Here is a 22,683-nt window from a genome sequence, read left to right on the forward strand (position 1 = left end):
CGCGACCCTGTGACTCTCCCTCAATGGCTGGCTCGACACCAATGTGTGTGTGTGTGTGTGTGTGTGTGTGTGTGTGTGTGTGTGTGTGTGTGTGTGTGTGTGTGTGTGTGTGTGTGTGTGTGTGTGTGTGTGTGTGTGTGTGTGTGCGTGTGTGTGTACTTATCTGGTTGTACTTACCTAGTTGTGTTTGCGGGGGTTGAGCTCTGGCTCTTTGGTCCCGCCTCTCAACTGTCAATCACCTAATGTACAGGTTCCTGAGCCTACTGTGCTCTATCATATCTACATTTCAAACTGTGTATGCAGTCAGCCTCCACCACATCACTGCCTAATGCATTTCATTTGTCTACTACTCTGACACGGAAAAATTTCATTCTAACGTCTCTATGGTTCATTTGGGCACTCAATCTCACTCAATCTCATTTGGGCTCAAGTGTGGCCCTTGTGTTAAATAGTCTTTCTTTATCTACCCTGTTCATTCCTCTGAGAATCTTGTATGTGGTGATCATGTCCCCTCTAACTCTTCTGTCTCCCATTGACGTGAGGTTTAATTCTTGAAGTCTCTCCTCGTAGCTCATACCCTTCAGCTCGGGTACTAGTCTGGTGGCAAACCTTTGTGGTTTGTAGTAGTTGTGGTGGCAAACACAAACTGGTATGTGTGTGTGTGTGTGTGTGTGTGTGTGTGTGTGTGTGTGTGTGTACACCTATTTGTACTCACCTATTTGTGCTTGCGGGGGTTGAGCTTTGGCTCTTCGGTCCCGCCTCTCAACTGTCAATCAACTGGTGTACAGGTTCCTGAGCCTACTGGGCTCTATCATATCTACATTTGAAACTGTGTATGGAGTCAGCCTCCACCACATCACTGCCTAATGCATTCCATCTGTTAACTACTCTGACACTAAAAAAGTTCCTTCTTACGTCCCTGTGGCTCATGTGGGTACTCAGTTTCCACCTGTGTCCCCTTGTTCGCGTCCCGCCAGTGTTGAATAGTTTATCCTTGTTTACCCGGTCGATTCCCCTGAGGATTTTGTAGGTTGTGGTCATGTCCCCCCTTACTCTTCTGTCTTCCAGTGTCGTAATGTGCATTTCCCGCAGCCTTTCCTCATAACTCATGCCTCTTAGTTCTGGGACTAGTCTAGTAGCATACCTTTGGACTTTTTCCAGCTTCGTCTTGTGCTTAACAAGGTCCTGGCTCCATGCTGGGGCCGCATACTCCAGGATTGGTCTTACATATGTGGTGTACAAGATTCTGAATGATTCCTTACACAGGTTCCTGAACGCTGTTCTGATGTTAACCAGCCTCGCATATGCCGCAGACGTTATTCTTTTTATGTGGGCTTCAGGAGACAGGTTTGGTGTGATATCAACTCCTAGATCTTTCTCTCTGTCTGTTTCATTAAGTACTTCATCTCCTATTCTCTATCCTGTGTCTGGCCTCCTGTTTCCACTGCCTAGTTTCATTACTTTGCATTTACTCGGGTTGAACTTCAGCAGCCATTTGTTGGACCATTCACTCAGTCTGTCTAGGTCATCTTGCAGCCTCCTACTATCATCCTCTGTTTCAATCCTCCTCATAATTTTTGCATCATCGGCAAACATTGAGAGGACGAATGTGTGTGTGTGTGTGTGTGTGTGTGTGTGTGTGTGTGTGTGTGTGTGTGTGTGTGTGTGTGTGTGTGTGTGTGTGTGTGTGTGTGTGTGTGTGTGTGTGTGTGTGTGTGTGTGTGTGTGTGTGTGTGTGTGTGTGTATGTGTGTGTACTCACCTAGTTGTGTCTGCAGGATCGAGCATTGACTCTTGGATCCCGCCTTTCGAGCTTCGGTTCTTTACAGCAATGACTCCTGTCCCATTTCCTTATCATACCTGGTTTTAAAATTATGAATAGTATTTGCTTCCACAACCTGTTCCTGAAGTGCATTCCATTTCCCACTACTCTCACGCTAAAAGAAAACTTCCTAACATCTCTGTGACTCATCTGAGTTTCAAGTTTCCATCCATGTCCCCTCGTTCTGTTACTATTCCGTGTGAACATTTCATCTATGTCCACTCTGTCAATCCCCCTGAGTATTTTATACGTTCCTATCATGTCCCCCTCTCCCTTTTTTCTAGTGTCGTAAGGCACAGTTCCCTCAGGCGCTCCTTATACCCCATCCCTCGTAGCTCTGGGACGAGTCTCGTTGCAAACCTCTGAACCTTATCCAGTTTCATTATATGCTTCTTCAGATGGGGACTCCATGAAGAGGCGGCATACTCTAAGAATGGCCTCGCGTAGGCCGTGTAAAGTGCCCTAAAAGCCTCCACACTTAGGTTTCTGAATGATGTTCTAACTTTTGCCAGTGTAGAGTACGCTACTGTCGTTATCCTATTTATATGTGCCTCAGGAGATAGGTTAAGTGTTACGTCCACACCCAGGTCTCTTTCTCGCGTCGTCACAGGTAGGCTGTTCCCCTCCATTGTGTACTGTCCCTTTGGTCTCCTATCTCCTAGTCCCATTTCCATTACTTTACATTTGCTCGTGTTGAATTCCAGTAGCCATTTCTCTGACTATCTCTGCAACCTGTTCAGGTCTTGGAGGATCCTGCAATCCTCATCTGTCACAACTCTTCTCATCAACTTTGCGTCATCCGCAAACATCGACATGTAGGATTCTACGCCTGTAAACATGTCGTTAACATATACAAGAAATAGAATTGGTCCCAGCACCGATCCTTGTGGTACTCCACTTGTTACTGTTCGGCAGTCCGACTTCTCGCCCCTTACCGTAACTCTTTGGCTCCTTCCAGTTTGGTAGTTCCTTATCCATGCTAAGACCTTTCCCCCCACCCCCGCCTGCCTCTCGAGCTTGAACAGCAGTCTCATGTGCAATACTGTATCAAAGTCTTTTTGGCAGTCCAGAAATATGCAGTCTGCCCAACCATCTCTGTCCTGTCTTATCCTCGTTATTTTATCATAGAATTCCAGAAAGTTTGTTAGGCACGATTTCCCTGTCCAGAACCCATGTTGATGTTTGTTCACAAACCTAATGTTCTCCAGGTGTGCAACCAGTCGTAGCCTAATTATTTTTTCCAGTATTTTACAGGGGATGCTTGTCAGTGATACAGGTCTCTGTTACGAACCCGGATCCAGCGTCCGAGCACGGAGCAGTGACGACCGCGCCATCTGTGGGTCAGCTCCCGAAACCCCCACCAAATGGACGACGACACCTGGTGAGGACGATGTGTACTGGCTACGAGGGCCAGTTTCCAGTCCTGTTCAGCACAGAACACCGCCGCTGCTGACCTCTGGTGAGGTGGTGCTCAGACACCAGCGCCATCTAGGGAGTGGATAGGTGGGCGTTTGTGTCTGAGCCTGTAAGTGAGGTGCCTTAGTGTGTCCCAGTTATTGATGACGTGTCTGCTTACAGAGTCGACCTGGGACTGCTGTGACGGAAGTTGAGTCAGTCTACCCAAGGCAGCCGTGTCCATACCTTGTGCTTTGCTGCAGCAGCTGTGAAGTCGTCCCCCGGAAGAACACTGTGGTGTTACCCTGTCAGTGGAGTGGCAGTAGAAGGATTACCCGGGACCGACTGCTGGAGACGATTATCCACTGGGGTACTGAGGACAGGAGAGTGATTTGTGGTATCACACGAGGCTCCTGACTAGGGCGCTACCCTAGTATCGCTCGTGGGGTGGCCTGACCAGCCTTGCTGATCCGGAACCTGCCAGCAGACCTGCTGGACTTGTGGTTGACGGCCTCCACGGCGGTGCCCCCAGTGGAACTGTGTTTTGGGCTGGCCTGTGTTTGGGGTAGACTCAGCTTGGTCGAAGGATTCGTCAAGAGACCACGAAAGCACCGAGGACTCAGCACCGAGAGTCTGCATCCAGAGTCTTCAGCAGAAGACGATTGTGTATTTCCCCTGTACAGTGTTAATACCCCTCCCCCTGTGCACTCTTTTATATATTATTTATTGGTGATGGGAACAATTATAATCTTAAGTTCTTAACTTTCTTTCCCTTCCCCCTTTAAGTTTCTTGCGTCACGGATCTCATTCCTTGAAAGCCACTACTGGCTTGGGGCCGGATACTACTTCCTCTAACAACATCAGAGTAAGAACCCTGTTGCGTCCCGAGAGGGCCGTAACAGTCTCTAGTTAAGTGCCTCCTCCCTATCGCCTTTCTTGAAGATCGGCACGACATTTGCCTTCTTCCAGCAATTGGGCAATTCTCCCGACATAAGTGACTCATTAAAGATCATTGCCAGAGGCACGCTGAGGGCCTGCGCTGCTTCTTTTAGTATCCACGGTGATACTTTGTCTGGTCCAACTGCTTTAGTTGCATCTAGAGTTGTCAACTGTTTCATTACCTCCTCTGCTGTCACCTCTATATCTGATAGTCTTTCATCTAGGGTAACCCCTTCCAACAATGGGAGCTGCTCAGGCTCGGTAGTGAACACTCTATGGAAACTGGCATTCAGTGCCTCGCAGATTTCCTTGTCACTTTCAGTATATGCCCCTCTCTGTCTTCCTTTGTCTTGTCACTTGGAGGTTCACCGACTTTTTTCTTCTTATATGACTGTGTAGTAACTTTGGTTGTTTTTTCGCTTTGATTGCAATATCGTTCTCATCGTCCCTTTCCGATGTTCGTCTTATGTTAGTTTAATCGTTACTAGCTCTGTTGCATCTGATCCTGTTGTCCTCTGTCCTTTGTCTTCTGTACTTCCTCCACTCCCGCCTGCTGGCCATTTTTGCTTCCTGACACTGTCTATTAAACCATGGGTTATTATATTCCTTCTTATTTTTTCTCTTTACTGTTGGCATAAATCTCTCTTCGGCCTCCTTGCATTTCTGTATGACGAGGTCCATCATATCTTGGACTGTTTTTTCCTCTAATTTCTTCCTCCCACTGCACTTCACCCAGATAGTTCCTTATCCTCTTATAGTCCTTTTTCCTGTAGTCAACTCTCCTTTCCCAGATCTCTTGTCCCATGGTCATAAGTTTGAATTCCATCATGTAGTCAAAGACTAGGACACAATGGTCACTGGCCCCTAGAGGTATTTCATGCTCTAAATTCTCGATATCTTCTACGTTCTGGGTGAAAATCAGGTCTAATAGGCTCGGTGCATCTCCTCCTCTTTCCCTTGTGTCTTCCTTCACATGTTGTGTTAGGAAATTCCTGTCTATAACATCTACTGTGTGTGCGTGTGTGTGTGCGTGTGTGTGTGCGTGTGTGTGTGCGTGTGTGTGTGCGTGTGTGTGTGTGTGTGTGTGTGTGTGTGTGTGTGTGAGTACTCACCTATTTCTACTAACCTATTTGTGCTTGCAGGATCGAGAATTGACTCTTGGATCCCGCCTTTCCAGCTATCGGTTGTTTACAGCAATGACTCCTGTCCCATGTCCCTATCATACCTAGTTTTAAAAGTATGAATAGTATTTGCTTCCACAACCTGTTCCCCAAGTGCATTCCATTATTCGACTACTCTCACGCTAAAAGAAAACTTCTTAACATCTCTGTGACTCATCTGAGTTTCCAGTTTCCACCCATGTCCCCTCGTTCTGTTATTATTACGTGTGAACATTTCATCTATTTCCACTTTGTCAATTCCTCTGAGTATTTTATATGTCCCTATCATATCTCCTCTCTCCCTTCTTTTCTCTAGTGTCGTAAGGTTCAGTTCCTGCAGACGCTCTTCATATCCCATCCCTCGTAACTCTGGGACAAGCCTTGTCGCAAACCTCTGAACCTTCTCCAGTTTCTTTATGTGTTTCTTCAGGTGGGGGCTCCATGATAGCGCGGCATACTTTAAGACAGGTCTCACGTAGGCAGTGTAAAGTGCCCTAAAAGCCTCCTCATTTAGGTTTCTGAATGAAGTTCTAATTTTCGCTAGTGTAGAGTACGCTGCTGTCGTTATCCTATTTATATGTGCCTCAGGAGTTAGATTAGGTGTCACATCCACTCCCAGGTCTCTTTCTCGAATCGTTACAGGTAGGCTGTTCCCCTTGATTGTGTACTGTCCCTTTGGTCTCCTATCACCTGATCCCATTTCCATAACTTTACATTTACTGGTGTTAAACTCCAGTAGCCATTTCCCTGACCATCTCTGCAACCTGTTTAAGTCCTCTTGGAGGATCCTACAATCCTCGTCTGTCACAACTCTTCTCATTAATTTTGCGTCATCCGCAAACATTGACATGTATGATTCCACTCCTGTAAACACATCATTTACGTAAATTAGAAAGAGGATTGGTCCCAGCACCGATCCTTGAGGTACTCCACTTGTTACTGTTCGCCAGTCCGACTTCTCACCCCTTACCATTACCCTCTGGCTCCTTCCTGTTAGGTAGTTCCTCACCCATACTAGGGCCTTTCCGCTTACTCCTGCCTGCCTCTCAAGTTTGAATAGCAGTCTCATGTGCGGTACTGTAACAAAGGCCTTTTGGCAGTCCAGAAATATGCATTTTGCCCAGCCTTCTCTGTCCTGCCTTATCCTTGTTACTTTATCATAGAATTCTAAAAGGTTTGTTAGGCATGATTTCCCTGTCCAGAACCCATGTTGGTGCTTGTTTACAAACCCAATGTTCTCCAGGTGCTCAACAAGTCTTAGCCTAATTATTCTTTCAAGTATTTTGCAGGGGATGCTTGTCTGTGAAACGGGTCTGTAGTTAAGTGCCTCCTCACTATCACCTTTCTTGAAAATCGGTACGACATTTGCCTCCTTCCAGCAACTGGGCAATTCTCCCGACATAAATGACTCATTGAAGATCATTGCCAGAGGCACGCTGAGAGCCTGCGCTGCCTCTTTAAGTATCCACGGTGATACTTTGTCTGGTCCAACAGCTTTATTTGCATCCAATGTTGTCAACTGTTTCATTACCTCCTCTGCTGTCACCTCTATATCTGATAGTCTTTCATCTAGGGTAATCGCTTCTATCAATGGGAGCTGCTAAGGCTCGGTTGTGAACACTCCATGGAAATTTGCATTCAGTACCTCGCAGATTTCCTTGTCGCTTTCTGTATATGCCCCCTCTGTTTTCCTCAGTCTTGTCACTTGGTCATTTACCGACATCTTCCTTCTTATATGGCTATGTAGTAATTTAGGTTGCTTTTTCGCTTTGACTGCAATATCTTTCTCATAATTTCTTTCCGACACTCGTCTTATGTTAATGTAATCATTCCTAGCTCTGTTACATCTAATCCTGTTGTCCTCTGTCCTTTGTCTTCTGTACTTCCTCCACTCCCTCCTGCTTTTCACTTTTGCTTCCTGACACTGTCTATTAAACCATGGGTTATTATATTCCCTCCTGCTTTTTTCCTTTACTGTTGGAATAAATCTGTACTCACCTAGTTGTACTCACCTAGTTGTGTTTGCGGGGGTTGAGCTCTGGCTCTTTGGTCCCGCCTCTCAACCGTCAATCAACAGGTGTACAGATTCCTGAGCCTATCGGGCTCTGTCATATCTACACTTGAAACTGTGTATGGAGTCAGCCTCCACCACATCACTTCCTAATGCATTCCATTTGTCAACCACTCTGACACTAAAAAAGTTCTTTCTAATATCTCTGTGGCTCATTTGGGCACTCAGTTTCCACCTGTGTCCCCTAGTACGTGTGCCTATGTACTGTGTGTGCCTATATCTGTGTGTGTGTGTGTGTGTGTGTGTGTGTGTGTGTGTGTGTGTGTGTGTGTGTGTGTGTGTGTGTGTGTGTGTGTGTGTGTGTGTGTGTGTGTGTGTGTGTGTGTGTGTGTGTGTGTGTGTGTGTGTGTGTGTGAATTAATTATTTGAATGTGTGTGCATCCCCCTCCTCTCCCTCTCTCTCCCTCTCTCCCCCTCTCTCTCTCTCTCTCCCTCCCTCTCTCTCTCCCCCTCCCTCTCTCTCTCCCTCCCTCTCCCTCTCTCCCTCCCTCTCCCTCTCCCTCCCACCACCCACACAGGCCAGTACCAGGAAGTCCAGGATTGATAAAGTTCAGGATTATGCATCAGTCAGAATATTTATCGTTACCAAAAATGGAGTTTCTCCCCGACACTTGGAGGACCTCCCTCCACCCATGTGGCTCAGGGACCAACTCCCTCCACCCATGTGGCTCAGGGACCAACTCCCTCCACCCATGTGGCTCAGGGACCAACTCCCTCCACCCATGTGGCTCAGGGACCAACTCCCTCCACCCATGTGGCTCAGGGACCAACTCCCTCCACCCATGTGGCTCAGGGACCAACTCCCTCCACCCATGTGGCTCAGGGACCAACTCCCTCCACCCACGTGGCTCAGGGACCAACTCCCTCCACCCATGTGGCTCAGGGACCAACTCCCTCCACCCATGTGGCTCAGGGACCAACTCCCTCCACCCATGTGGCTCAGGGACCAACTCCCTCCACCCATGTGGCTCAGGGACCAACTCCCTCCACCCATGTGGCTCAGGGACCAACTCCCTCCACCCATGTGGCTCAGGGACCAACTCCCTCCACCCATGTGGCTCAGGGACCAACTCCCTCCACCCATGTGGCTCAGGGACCAACTCCCTCCACCCATGTGGCTCAGGGACCAACTCCCTCCACCCATGTGGCTCAGGGACCAACTCCCTCCTCCCATGTGGCTCAGGGACCAACTCCCTCCACCCATGTGGCTCAGGGACCAACTCCCTCCACCCATGTGGCTCAGGGACCAACTCCCTCCTCCCATGTGGCTCAGGGACCAACTCCCTCCACCCATGTGGCTCAGGGACCAACTCCCTCCACCCATGTGGCTCAGGGACCAACTCCCTCTACCCATGTGGCTCAGGGACCAACTCCCTCTACCCATGTGGCTCAGGGACCAACTCCCTCCACCCATGTGGCTCAGGGACCAACTCCCTCCTCCCATGTGGCTCAGGGACCAACTCCCTCCACCCATGTTGCTCAGGGACCAACTCCCTCCACCCATGTGGCTCAGGGACCAACTCCCTCTACCCATGTCGCTCAGGGTCCAACTCCCTCCACCCATGTGGTTCAGGGACCAACTCCCTCCTCCCATGTGGCTCAGGGACCAACTCCCTCCACCCATGTTGCTCTGGGACCAACTCCCTCTACCCATGTGGCTCAGGGACCAACTCCCTCTACCCATGTGGCTCAGGGACCAACTCCCTCTACCCATGTGGCTCAGGGACCAACTCCCTCCACCCATGTGGCTCAGGGACCAACTCCCTCCACCCATGTAGCTCAGGGACCAACTCCCTCTACCCAAGTGGCTCAGGGACCAACTCCCTCCACCCATGTGGCTCAGGGACCAACTCCCTCCACCCATGTGGCTCAGGGACCAACTCCCTCCACCCATGTGGCTCAGGGACCAACTCCCTCCACCCATGTGGCTCAGGGACCAACTCCATCCACCCATGTGGCTCAGGGACCAACTCCCTCCTCCCATGTGGCTCAGGAACCAACTCCCTCCACCCATGTGGCTCAGGGACCAACTCCCTCCTCCCATGTGGCTCAGGGACCAACTCCCTCCACCCATGTGGCCCAGGGACCAACTCCCTCCACCCATGTGGCTCAGGGACCAACTCCCTCCTCCCATGTGGCTCAGGGACCAACTCCCTCCACCCATGTGGCTCAGGGACCAACTCCCTCCACCCATGTGGCTCAGGGACCAACTCCCTCTACCCATGTGGCTCAGGGACCAACTCCCTCTACCCATGTGGCTCAGGGACCAACTCCCTCCACCCATGTGGCTCAGGGACCAACTCCCTCCTCCCATGTGGCTCAGGGACCAACTCCCTCCACCCATGTTGCTCAGGGACCAACTCCCTCCACCCATGTGGCTCAGGGACCAACTCCCTCTACCCATGTGGCTCAGGGACCAACTCCCTCCACCCATGTGGCTCAGGGACCAACTCCATCCACCCATGTGGCTCAGGGACCAACTCCCTCCACCCATGTGGCTCAGGGACCAACTCCATCCACCCATGTGGCTCAGGGACCAACTCCCTCCTCCCATGTGGCTCAGGAACCAACTCCCTCCACCCATGTGGCTCAGGGACCAACTCCCTCCACCCATGTGGCTCAGCGACCAACTCCCTCCACCCATGTGGCTCAGGGACCAACTCCCTCCACCCATGTGGCTCAGCGACCAACTCCCTCCACCCATGTGGTTCAGGGACCAACTCCCTCCACCCATGTGGCTCAGGGACCAACTCCCTCCACCCATGTGGCTCAGGGACCAACTCCCTCCTCCCATGTGGCTCAGGGACCAACTCCCTCCACCCATGTGGCTCAGGGACCAACTCCCTCCACCCTTGTGGCTCAGGGACCAACTCCCTCTACCCATGTGGCTCAGGGACCAACTCCCTCTACCCATGTGGCTCAGGGACCAACTCCCTCCACCCATGTGGCTCAGGGACCAACTTCCTCCTCCCATGTGGCTCAGGGACCAACTCCCTCCACCCATGTTGCTCAGGGACCAACTCCCTCCACCCATGTGGCTCAGGGACCAACTCCCTCTACCCATGTCGCTCAGGGTCCAACTCCCTCCACCCATGTGGCTCAGGGACCAACTCCCTCCTCCCATGTGGCTCAGGGACCAACTCCCTCCACCCATGTTGCTCTGGGACCAACTCCCTCTACCCATGTGGCTCAGGGACCAACTCCCTCTACCCATGTGGCTCAGGGACCAACTCCCTCTACCCATGTGGCTCAGGGACCAACTCCCTCCACCCATGTGGCTCAGGGACCAACTCCCTCCACCCATGTAGCTCAGGGACCAACTCCCTCTACCCAAGTGGCTCAGGGACCAACTCCCTCCACCCATGTGGCTCAGGGACCAACTCCCTCCACCCATGTGGCTCAGGGACCAACTCCCTCCACCCATGTGGCTCAGGGACCAACTCCCTCCACCCATGTGGCTCAGGGACCAACTCCATCCACCCATGTGGCTCAGGGACCAACTCCCTCCTCCCATGTGGCTCAGGAACCAACTCCCTCCACCCATGTGGCTCAGGGACCAACTCCCTCCTCCCATGTGGCTCAGGGACCAACTCCCTCCACCCATGTGGCCCAGGGACCAACTCCCTCCACCCATGTGGCTCAGGGACCAACTCCCTCCTCCCATGTGGCTCAGGGACCAACTCCCTCCACCCATGTGGCTCAGGGACCAACTCCCTCCACCCATGTGGCTCAGGGACCAACTCCCTCTACCCATGTGGCTCAGGGACCAACTCCCTCTACCCATGTGGCTCAGGGACCAACTCCCTCCACCCATGTGGCTCAGGGACCAACTCCCTCCTCCCATGTGGCTCAGGGACCAACTCCCTCCACCCATGTTGCTCAGGGACCAACTCCCTCCACCCATGTGGCTCAGGGACCAACTCCCTCTACCCATGTGGCTCAGGGACCAACTCCCTCCACCCATGTGGCTCAGGGACCAACTCCATCCACCCATGTGGCTCAGGGACCAACTCCCTCCACCCATGTGGCTCAGGGACCAACTCCATCCACCCATGTGGCTCAGGGACCAACTCCCTCCTCCCATGTGGCTCAGGAACCAACTCCCTCCACCCATGTGGCTCAGGGACCAACTCCCTCCACCCATGTGGCTCAGCGACCAACTCCCTCCACCCATGTGGCTCAGGGACCAACTCCCTCCACCCATGTGGCTCAGCGACCAACTCCCTCCACCCATGTGGTTCAGGGACCAACTCCCTCCACCCATGTGGCTCAGGGACCAACTCCCTCCACCCATGTGGCTCAGCGACCAACTCCCTCCACCCATGTGGCTCAGGGACCAACTCCCTCCACCCATGTGGCTCAGCGACCAACTCCCTCCACCCATGTGTCTCAGGGACCAACTCCCTCCACCCATGTGGCTCAGGGACCAACTCCCTCCACCCATGTGTCTCAGGGACCAACTCCCTCCACCCATGTGTCTCAGGGACCTACTCCCTCCACCCATGTGGCTCAGGGACCAACTCCCTCCACCCATGTGGCTCAGGGACCAACTCCCTCCACCCATGTGTCTCAGGGACCAACTCCCTCCTTCCATGTGGCTCAGGGACCAACTCCCTCCACCCATGTGGCTCAGGGACCAACTCCCTCCACCCATGTGGCTCAGGGACCAACTCCCTCCACCCATGTGGCTCAGGGACCAACTCCCTCCACCCATGTGTCTCAGGGACCAACTCCCTCCACCCATGTGGCTCAGGGTGCAACATTCTCCGAGGGTTAACATCCCTTCTTATCCATACGTACTACCTTACCTTGAGGTTACCTTGAGGTGTTCCCGGGGCTTAGCGTCCCCGCGGCCCGGTCGTCGACCAGGCCTCCTCTTTGCTGCTGGACTGGTCAACCAGGCTGTTGGACGCGGCTGCACACCAATGTTAGCAGCACCAAGCTGTTGCTAGAACTAATGTTTAGATATTAGTATGATAATTAATATGATTATAATAATAATTCCTTTTTATTTTAAATTAAAAAATAATAAAATCATTAATTTTTCATTGTTGCTAAAAATTTGTTACATATAATGATTGTTTTGATTGGCATTATTATATTATAATTTTTTATCATCTGTATTAAAGTTTTTATCATTTTTTATTAAAATTTTCTCTTTTAACTCCATTGTGAGTGGAGCAGGTGTTCTCTACCATGGTGTGTTGGTGCAGGTGTTCTCTACCATGGTGTGTTGGTGCAGGTGTTCTCTACCATGGTGTGTTGGTGCAGGTGTTCTCTACCATGGTGTGTTGGTGCAGGTGTTCTCTACCACGGTGTGTTGTTGCAGGTGTTCTCTACCACGGTGTGTTGTGCAGGTGTTCTCTACCACGGTGTGTTGTTGCAGGTGTTCTCTACCACGGTGTGTTGGTGCAGGTGTTCTCTACCACGGTGTGTTGTTGCAGGTGTTCTCTACCACGGTGTGTTGGTGCAGGTGTTCTCTACCATGGTGTGTTGGTGTAGGTGTTCTCTACCATGGTGTGTTGGTGCAGGTGTTCTCTACCATGGTGTGTTGGTGCAGGTGTTCTCTACCATGGTGTGTTGGTGCAGGTGTTCTCTACCATGGTGTGTTGGTGCAGGTGTTCTCTACCTCGGTGTGCTGGTGCAGGTGTTCTCTACCACGGTGTGTTGGTGCAGGTGTTCTCTACCACGGTGTGTTGTTGCAGGTGTTCTCTACCACGCTGTGTTGGTGCAGGTGTTCTCTACCACGGTGTGTTGGTGCAGGTGTTCTCTACCACGGTGTGTTGGTGCAGGTGTTCTCTACCACGGTGTGTTGGTGCAGGTGTTCTCTACCACGGTGTGTTGGTGCAGGTGTTCTCTACCACAGTGTGTTGGTGCAGGTGTTCTCTACCACGGTGTGTTGGTGCAGGTGTTCTCTACCACGGTGTGTTGGTGCAGGTGTTCTCTACTATGGTGTGTTGGTGCAGGTGTTCTCTACCACGGTGTGTTGGTGCAGGTGTTCTCTACCATAATGTGTTGGTGCAGGTGTTCTCTACCTCGGTGTGTTGGTGCAGGTGTTCTCTACCATGGTGTGTAGTTGCAGATGTTCTCTACCACGGTGTGTTGGTGCAGGTGTTCTCTACCACGTTGTGTTGGTGCAGGTGTTCTCTACCACGGTGTGTTGGTGCAGGTGTTCTTTACCACGGTGTGTTGTTGCAGGTGTTTTCTACCACGGTGTGTTGTTGCAGATGTTCTCTACCATGGTGTGTTGTGCAGGTGTTCTCTACCACGGTGTGTTGTTGCAGGTGTTTTCTACCACGGTGTGTTGGTGCAGTTGTTCTCTACCACGGTGTGTTGTTGCAGGTGTTGGTGCAGGTGTTCTCTACCACGGTGTTGTTGTTGCAGGTGTTCTCTATCACGGTGTGTTGGTGCAGGTGTTCTCTACGATGGTGTGTTCTTGCAGGTGTTTTCTACTATGGTGTGTTGTTGTTGCAGGTGTTCTCTACCACAGTGTGTTGGTGCAGATGTTCTCTACCACGGTGTGTTGGTGCAGGTGTTCTCTACCACGGTGTGTTGGTGCAGGTGTTCTCTACCATGGTGTGTTGGTGCAGGTGTTCTTTACCACGGTGTGTTGTTGCAGGTGTTTTCTACCACGGTGTGTTGGTGCAGGTGTTCTTTACCACGGTGTGTTGTTGCAGGTGTTTTCTACCACGGTGTGTTGTTGCAGATGTTCTCTACCACGGTGTGTTGTTCCAGGTGTTGGTGCAGGTGTTCACTACCACGGTGTGTTGTTCCAGGTGTTGGTGCAGGTGTTCTCTACCACGGTGTGTTGTTCCAGGTGTTCTCTACCACGGTGTGTTGTTCCAGGTGTTCTCTACCACGGTGTGTTGTTCCAGGTGTTGGTGCAGGTGTTCTCTACCACGGTGTGTTGTTCCAGGTGTTCTCTACCACGGTGTGTTGGTGCAGTTGTTCTCTACCACGGTGTGTTGTTGCAGGTGTTGGTGCAGGTGTTCTCTACCACGGTGTTGTTGTTGCAGGTGTTCTCTATCACGGTGTGTTGATGCAGGTGTTCTCTACGATGGTGTGTTATTGCAGGTGTTCTCTACTATGGTGTGTTGTTGTTGCAGGTATTTTCTACCATGGTGTGTTGTTGTTGCAGGTATTCTCTACCATGGTGTGTTGTTGTTGCAGGTGTTCTCTACCACGGTGTGTTGTTGTTGCAGGTGTGTCCGTGCAGGTGTTCTCTACCATTGTGTGTTGGTGCAGGTGTTGTTGCAGGTGTTCTCTACTACGGTGTGTTGTTGCAGGTGTTCTCTACCGTGGTGTTGTTGTTGGAGGTGTTCTCTACCACGGTGTGTTGGTGCAGGTGTTCTCTACCATGGTGTGTTGGTGCAGGTGTTGGTGAAGGTGTGTAGGTGCAAGTGTGTTGTTGCAGGTGTGTCCGTGCAGGTGTTCTCTACCATGGTGTGTTGGTGCAGGTGTTCTCTACCATGGTGTGTTGGTGCAGGTGTTCTCTACCATGGTGTGTTGGTGCAGGTGTTCTCTACCATGGTGTGTTGGTGCAGGTGTTGGTGCAGGTGTTCTCTACCATGGTGTGTTGGTGCAGGTGTTCTCTACCACGGTGTGTTGGTGCAGGTGTTCTCTACCATGGTGTGTTGGTGCAGGTGTTGGTGCAGGTGTGTAGGTGCAAGTGTGTTGTTGCAGGTGTGTCCGTGCAGGTGTTCTCTACCATGGTGTGTTGGTGCAGGTGTTCTCTACCATGGTGTGTTGGTGCAGGTGTTCTCTACCATGGTGTGTTGGTGCAGGTGTTCTCTACCATGGTGTGTTGGTGCAGGTGTTGGTGCAGGTGTTCTCTACCATGGTGTGTTGGTGCAGGTGTTGGTGCAGGTGTTCTCTACCATGGTGTGTTGGTGCAGGTGTTGGTGCAGGTGTTCTCTACCATGGTGTGTTGGTGCAGGTGTTCTCTACCACGGTGTGTTGGTGCAGGTGTTGGTGCACGTGTGTAGGTGCAGGTGTGTTGATGCAAGTGTGTTGGTGCAGGTGTGTTGATGTAGGTGTGTTGTTGCAGGTGTGTTGTTGCAGGTGTGTTTGTGCAAGTGTGTTGGTGAAGGTGTGTTGTTGCAAGTGTGTTGGTGCAAGTGTGTTGGTGCAGGTGTTGGTGCAGGTGTGTTGTTGCAGGTGTGTTGGTGCAAATGTGTACTCACCTAATTGTGCTTGCGGGGGTTGAGCTCTGGCTCTTTGGTCCCGCCTCTCAACTGTCAATCAACAGGTGTACAGGTTCCTGAGCCTATTGGGCTCTATCATATCTACACTTGAAACTGTGTATGGAGTCAGCCTCCACCACATCACTTCCTAATGCATTCCATTTGTCAACCACTCTGACACTAAAAAAAGTTCTTTTTAATATCTCAGTGGCTCATTTGGGCACTCAGTTTCCACCTGTGTCCCCTTGTGCGTGTGCCCCGTGTGTTAAATAGCCTGTCTTTATCAACCCTGTCGATTCCCTTGAGAATCTTGAATGTGGTGATCATGTCCCCCCTAACTCTTCAGTCTTCCAACGAAGTGAGGTTCAATTCCCGTAGTCTCTCCTCGTAGCTCATACCTCTCAGCTCGGGTACTAGTCTAGTGGCAAACCTTTGAACCTTTTCCAGTTTAGTCTTATGCTTGACTAGATATGGACTCCATGCTGGAGCCGCATACTCCAGGATTGGTCTGACATATGTGGTATATAATGTTCTGAAAGATTCCTTACACAAGTTTCTAAAGGCCGTTCTTATGTTAGCCAACCTGGCATATGCTGCTGCTGTTATCCTCTTGATATGAGCTTCAGGGGACAGGTCTGGCGTGATATCAACCCCCAGGTCTTTCTCTCTCTCGGACTCTTGAAGTATTTCATCTCCCAAGTGATACCTTGTATCTTGTCTCCTGCTTCCTACCCCTATCTTCATTACATTACATTTGCTTGGCTTAAACTAACAGCCATTTGTTCGACCATTCCTGCAGCTTGTCCAGGTCTTCTTGAAGCCTCAAGCTGTCCTCCTCTGTCTTATTCCTTCTCATAATTTTGGCGTCGTCAGCAAACATTGTGAGGAATGAGTCTATACCCTCTGGGAGATCATTTACGTATATCAGAAACAGGATAGGTCCGAGTACAGATCCCTGTGGGACTCCACTGGTGAGTTCGCGCCATTCTGAGGTCTCACCCCTCACTGTAACTCTCTGCTTCCTATTGCTTAGGTACTCCCTTATCCACTGGAGCGCCCTACCAGTTACTCCTGCCTGTTTCTCCAGCTTATGAATCAACCTTTTATGAGGTACTGTGTCAAAGGTTTTCCGACAGTCCAAAAAAATGCAGTCTGCCCATCCTTCTCTTTCTTGCTTAATCTTTGTCACCTGATCGTAGAATTCTATCAAGCCTGTAAGGCAAGATTTACTTTCCCTGAACCCATGTTGATGGGTTGTCGCGAAGTTTCTTCTCTCCAGATGTGTTACTAGGTTTTTTCTCACAATCTTCTCCATCACCTTGCATGGTATACAAGTTAAGGACACTGGCCTGTAGTTCAGTGCCTCTTGTCTGTCACCCTTTTTAAATATTGGTACTACATTAGCAGTCTTCCATATTTCTGGTAGGTCTCCCGTTTCCAGTGACCTACTATACACTACGGAGAGTGGCAAGCAAAGTGCTCCTGCACACTCTTTCAATACCCATGGTGAGATTCCATCCGGCCCAACAGCTTTTCTCACATCCAGGTGTGTGTTGCAGCAGGTGTGTGTTGCTGCAGGTAAGTGTTGCTGCAGGTGTGTTAGTGCAGGTGTGTTGGTGCACGTGATCACGACGGCTCGTCTGTGGCTCCACAGCAATTAGCGTCATTTGTCTCTGGTTCAACCCAGAGGGAAAATTGGCCAATTAGAGCCCTATTTAACTATTGCACTCGATCCCCCCTAACGTCCTCAGTGGCCCCTTGAGACAGATGTTTAGCGATCTGTTGACAGGAGTACAGAGATCTGTAGACAGGTGTACAGAGATCTGTAGACAGGTGTACAGAGATATGTAGATAGGTGTACAGAGATCAGTCGACAGGTGTACAGAGATCTGTCGACAGGTGTACAGATATCTGTCGACAGGTGTACAGAGATCTGTCGACAGGTGTACAGAGATTTGGAGACAGGTGTACAGAGATCTGGAGACAGGTGTACAGAGATCTGTTGACAGGTGTACAGAGATCTGTTGACAGGTGTACACACATGTGCTCATTGAGGCACGGATCAAACAAGCACGCATGAACGCACACACGCACGCATGAACGCACACACTCACGTATGAACGCACACACGCACGCATGAACGCACACACGCACGCATGAACGCACACACGCACGCATGAACGCACACACTCACGTATGAACGCACACTCGCACGTATAAACGCACACTCGCACGCATGAACGCACACACGCACGCATGAACGCACACTCGCTCGCATGAACGCACATACTCACGTATGAACGCACACACTCACGCATGAACGCACACCCAAGCACACTCACACCCAGGTGCACATGATTACAAATAACGTTCAACAAACAAGAAATAGAGCAACACCCCGAGTCACTCTCCAAGGTGCACTGCAACCTGGCTATTGAGAGGCCAGACTTGCTCAAACTGGACCATTGGAGCGGCTGCCTCAGGGCACGAGTTCGAGGCTCACGTCTTGAGATGCTGGGGAGAGCAAACTGCGTTGCAACTGGACCACTTGCAACATGCAGGAGGAGCCCAGAGTGTGAGAGAGCAGCGCTGTCCATGGACAACTTCCAACATCAACAAACAGATGCAACTTTCGAAGATGTCGGGAAATTGGCAGGAAATGACGGCGATTGAAGTCAAGTAGGAGATTCCTGGCAGGAGGTAGCGTGGGCGGCCTGGGTGAGATGGGGTGTGGGCGGTGTCTGGGTGGTGCAGGGCGTGGGCGGTGTCTGGGTGGTGCAGGGCGTGGGCGGTGTCTGGGGGGTGCAGGGCGTGGGCGGTGTCTGGGGGGTGCAGGGTGTGGGCGGTGTCTGGGTGGTGCAGGGCGTGGGCGGCGTGTGGGTGGTGCAGGGTGTGGACGGCGTGTGGGTGGTGCAGGGCGTGGGCGGTGTCTGGGTGGTGCAGGGCGTGGGCGGCGTCTGGGTGGTGCAGGGCGTGGGCGGCATGGGTGAGATGGGGTGTGGGCGGTGTCTGGGTGGTGCAGGGCGTGGGCGGCGTGTGGGTGGTGCAGGGCGTGGGCGGCATGGGTGAGATGGGGTGTGGGCGGTGTCTGGGTGGTGCAGGGCGTGGGCGGCGTCTGGGTGGTGCAGGGCGTGGGCGGCATGGGTGAGATGGGGTGTGGGCGGTGTCTGGGTGGTGCAGGGTGTGGACGGCGTGTGGGTGGTGCAGGGTGTGGGCGGTGTCTGGGTGGTGCAGGGCGTGGGCGGCGTGTGGGTGGTGCAGGGTGTGGGCGGCGTGTGGGTGGTGCAGGGTGTGGGCGGCGTCTGGGTGGTGCAGGGCGTGGGCGGCGTCTGGGTGGTGCAGGGCGTGGGCGGCGTCTGGGTGGTGCAGGGTGTGGGCGGCGTCTGGGTGGTGCAGGGTGTGGGCGGCGTCTGGGTGGTGCAGGGTGTGGGCGGCGTCTGAGTGGTGCAGGGTGTGGGCGGCGTGTGGGTGGTGCAGGGTGTGGGCGGCGTCTGGGTGGTGCAGGGTGTGGGCGGCGTGTGGGTGGTGCAGGGTGTGGGCGGCGTGTGGGTGGTGCAGGGCGTGGGCGGCGTCTGGGTGGTGCAGGGTGTGGGTGGTGCAGGGTGTGGGCGGCGTGTGGGTGGTGCAGGGTGTGGGCGGCGTGTGGGTGGTGCAGGGTGTGGGCGGCGTGTGGGTGGTGCAGGGCGTGGGCGGCGTCTGGGTGGTGCAGGGCGTGGGCGGCGTCTGGGTGGTGCAGGGTGTGGGCGGCGTGTGGGTGGTGCAGGGTGTGGGCGGCGTGTGGGTGGTGCAGGGTGTGGGCGGCGTCTGGGTGATGCAGGGTGTGGGTGGTGCAGGGTGTGGGCGGCGTGTGGGTGGTGCAGGGTGTGGGCGGCGTGTGGGTGGTGCAGGGTGTGGGCGGCGTGTGGGTGGTGCAGGGTGTGGGCGCGTCTGGGTGGTGCAGGGCGTGGGCGGCGTCTGGGTGGTGCAGGGTGTGGGTTGCATGTGTGATGGGGTGTGGGCGGCGTCTGGGTGGTGCAGGGCGTGGGCGGCGTCTGGGTGGTGCAGGGTGTGGGTGGCATGTGTGATGGGGTGTGGGCGGCGTCTGGGTGGTGCAGGGCGTGGGCGGCGTCTGGGTGGTGCAGGGCGTGGGCGGCGTCTGGGTGATGCAGGGTGTGGGCGGCGTGTACTCACCTAGTTGTACTCACCTAGTTGTGTTTGCGGGGGTTGAGCTCTGGCTCTTTGGTCCCGCCTCTCAACCGTCAATCAACAGGTGTACAGATTCCTGAGCCTATCGGGCTCTGTCCTATCTACACTTGAAACTGTGTATGGAGTCAGCCTCCACCACATCACCCCCTAATGCATTCCATTTGTCAACCACTCTGACACTAAAAAAGTTCTTTCTAATATCTCTGTGGCTCATTTGGGCACTCAGTTTCCACCTGTGTCCCCTTGTGCGTGTTCCCCTTGTGTTAAATAGACTGTCTTTATCTACCCTATCAATCCCCTTCAGAATCTTGAATGTCGTGATCATGTCCCCCCTAACTCTTCTGTCTTCCAGCGAAGTGAGGTTTAATTCCCGTAGTCTCTCCTCGTAGCTCATACCTCTCAGCTCGGGTACTAGTCTGGTGGCAAACCTTTGAACCTTTTCCAGTTTAGTCTTATCCTTGACTAGATATGGACTCCATGCTGGGGCTGCATACTCCAGGATTGGCCTGACATATGTGGTATACAAAGTTCTGAATGATTCTTTACACAAGTTTCTGAATGCCGTTCGTATGTTGGCCAGCCTGGCATATGCCGCTGATGTTATCCGCTTGATATGTGCTGCAGGAGACAGGTCTGGCGTGATATCAACCCCCAAGTCTTTTTCCTTCTCTGACTCCTGAAGAATTTCCTCTCCCAGATGATACCTTGTATCTGGCCTCCTGCTCCCTACACCTATCTTCATTACATTACATTTGGTTGGGTTAAACTCTAACAACCATTTGTTCGACCATTCCTTCAGCTTGTCTAGGTCTTCTTGAAGCCTCAAACAGTCCTCTTCTGTTTTAATCCTTCTCATAATTTTAGCATCGTCCGCAAACATTGAGAGAAATGAATCGATACCCTCCGGGAGATCATTTACATATATCAGAAACAACATAGGACCGAGTACAGAGCCCTGTGGGACTCCACTGGTGACTTCACGCCAATCGGAGGTCTCACCCCTCACCGTAACTCTCTGCTTCCTATTGCTTAGATACTCCCTTATCCACTGGAGCACCTTACCAGCTACACCTGCCTGTCTCTCCAGCTTATGTACCAGCCTCTTATGCGGTACTGTGTCAAAGGCTTTCCGACAATCCAAGAAAATGCAGTCCGCCCAGCCCTCTCTTTCTTGCTTAATCTGTGTCACATGTTGACACACGTGTGGGTGATGCAGGGTGTGGGCGGCGTTTGGGTGGTGCAGGGTGTGGGCGGCGTGTGGGTGGTGCAGGGTGTGGGCGGCGTCTGGGTGGTGCAGGGCGTGGGCGGCGTCTGGGTGGTGCAGGGTGTGGGCGGCGTGTGGGTGGTGCAGGGTGTGGGCGGCGTCTGGGTGATGCAGGGTGTGGGCGGCGTCTGGGTGATGCAGGGTGTGGGCGGCGTCTGGGTGGTGCAGGGCGTGGGCGGCGTCTGGGTGGTGCAGGGCGTGGGCGGCGTCTGGGTGGTGCAGGGCGTGGGCGGCGTCTGGGTGGTGCAGGGTGTGGGCGGCGTCTGGGTGGTGCAGGGCGTGGGCGGCGTCTGGGTGGTGCAGGGTGTGGGCGGCGTCTGGGTGGTGCAGGGTGTGGGCGGCGTCTGGGTGGTGCAGGGCGTGGGCGGCGTCTGGGTGGTGCAGGGCGTGGGCGGCGTCTGGGTGGTGCAGGGCGTGGGCGGCGTCTGGGTGGTGCAGGGCGTGGGCGGCGTCTGGGTGGTGCAGGGCGTGGGCGGCGTCTGGGTGGTGCAGGGCGTGGGCGGCGTCTGGGTGGTGCAGGGCGTGGGCGGCGTCTGGGTGGTGCAGGGCGTGGGCGGGGTATTGGCGAGTAGGGGTATTTACGACGTAGACCATGCATGCCCATCATGGGTTGCCACATGGGCACCAGCTGTGCAACATGTTACAACCCAAGATGGCGTCGCATGGTCAGTGTCCCCATCCCAACCCGTTCTCGCAAATTTAATAAGTCAATATTGACTTATTAGTTGCGTGCATAGGTGACATACTAAACATAATAGTTTCCCTTGAAAAGCTTCATAGAAAACACCAACCTTACCTAACCTACTTAGTATGTTAAAATAAGCATCTTATAGCTTCGTAATTTTAATTGTTACTTAACCTATTATAGGTATAGGTTAGGTAATAATTGTAATTACGAAGCAATAGAATGCTTATCTTAACATACTAAGTAGGTTACGTAAGGTCGGTGTTTTCTATGAAGCTTTTCAAGGGAAACTATTATGTTAAGTATGTCACCTATGCACATATTTAATAAGTCAATATTGACTTATTAAATTTGCGAGAACGGGTTGCCCCATCCATATGTTAATGAACGTTGTATGATGATAATGATAATAATGATGAGGATGATGTAAGGGGGAGACTGATGTAATGTTGCAAAGTATTGAAACAAAATTAAAAAATTTAAGAAAACTAAATTGTAAAAAAAAAAAAAAATGTCACAAGGATCGTTTAGTGTATGTTGGGTTTCCTGTTCCATTTATATGAACGAGTGAACGAAAACCTAAAATGTTTTGTCCAAAGAATTAAAATAGTTAATTCATAGGATTTCTTTTTTTTACTATAACAATAATAATATTAGCAATAATAATACTAATATAGTTTACTTAAATGTGCAGAAACTGATGTCTCCTTACTAGGGTTGTTAACACATGGGCCAAACACTTAAGACACATTGGGCACACATCTTGAAGGAGAGGACTTCCGCAGAGGGAGTTACCCTGACGGGAACCACACTGATGTAGTCTAGTGTTGTATTCCCCCTCACTCCTTCCCCACACTCCCAGACACCCTCTCATGTCAACACGCTACCCACAACTGTACCTGTCATCCTCACCTTGTCAAACCACATACATCTTCCCCGTGTCCCTCCTCCTCCTCCACCCCCCCCCTCCCCCCCCCCAG

At 52.2% G+C, this 22,683-nt stretch overlaps 2 protein-coding genes across 2 annotated transcripts in view; one reads left to right on the forward strand and one right to left on the reverse strand.

Moving 5' to 3' along the window:
• Window positions 1-18,068: 18,068 nt before the first annotated feature.
• Window positions 18,069-19,550, reverse strand: LOC138368948 (putative uncharacterized protein ENSP00000383309). Its single transcript, XM_069331674.1, has one exon. The coding sequence runs from the start codon at window positions 19,548-19,550 to the stop codon at window positions 18,069-18,071; it is 1,482 nt and encodes a 493-aa protein (XP_069187775.1).
• A 1,414-nt stretch (window positions 19,551-20,964) lies between these two features.
• LOC138368949 (probable cyclin-dependent serine/threonine-protein kinase DDB_G0292550) overlaps window positions 20,965-22,683 on the forward strand; it is a 30,907-nt gene continuing 29,188 nt past the window's right edge. Inside the window, exon 1 of the mRNA XM_069331675.1 lies at window positions 20,965-21,683. Within this exon, the coding sequence (XP_069187776.1) occupies window positions 20,965-21,683 (719 nt within the window). The remainder of the gene's footprint in view (window positions 21,684-22,683) is intronic.

The sequence above is a fragment of the Procambarus clarkii genome, chromosome 26 (assembly GCF_040958095.1).
Source record: "Procambarus clarkii isolate CNS0578487 chromosome 26, FALCON_Pclarkii_2.0, whole genome shotgun sequence".
Lineage (NCBI taxonomy): Eukaryota > Metazoa > Arthropoda > Malacostraca > Decapoda > Cambaridae > Procambarus > Procambarus clarkii.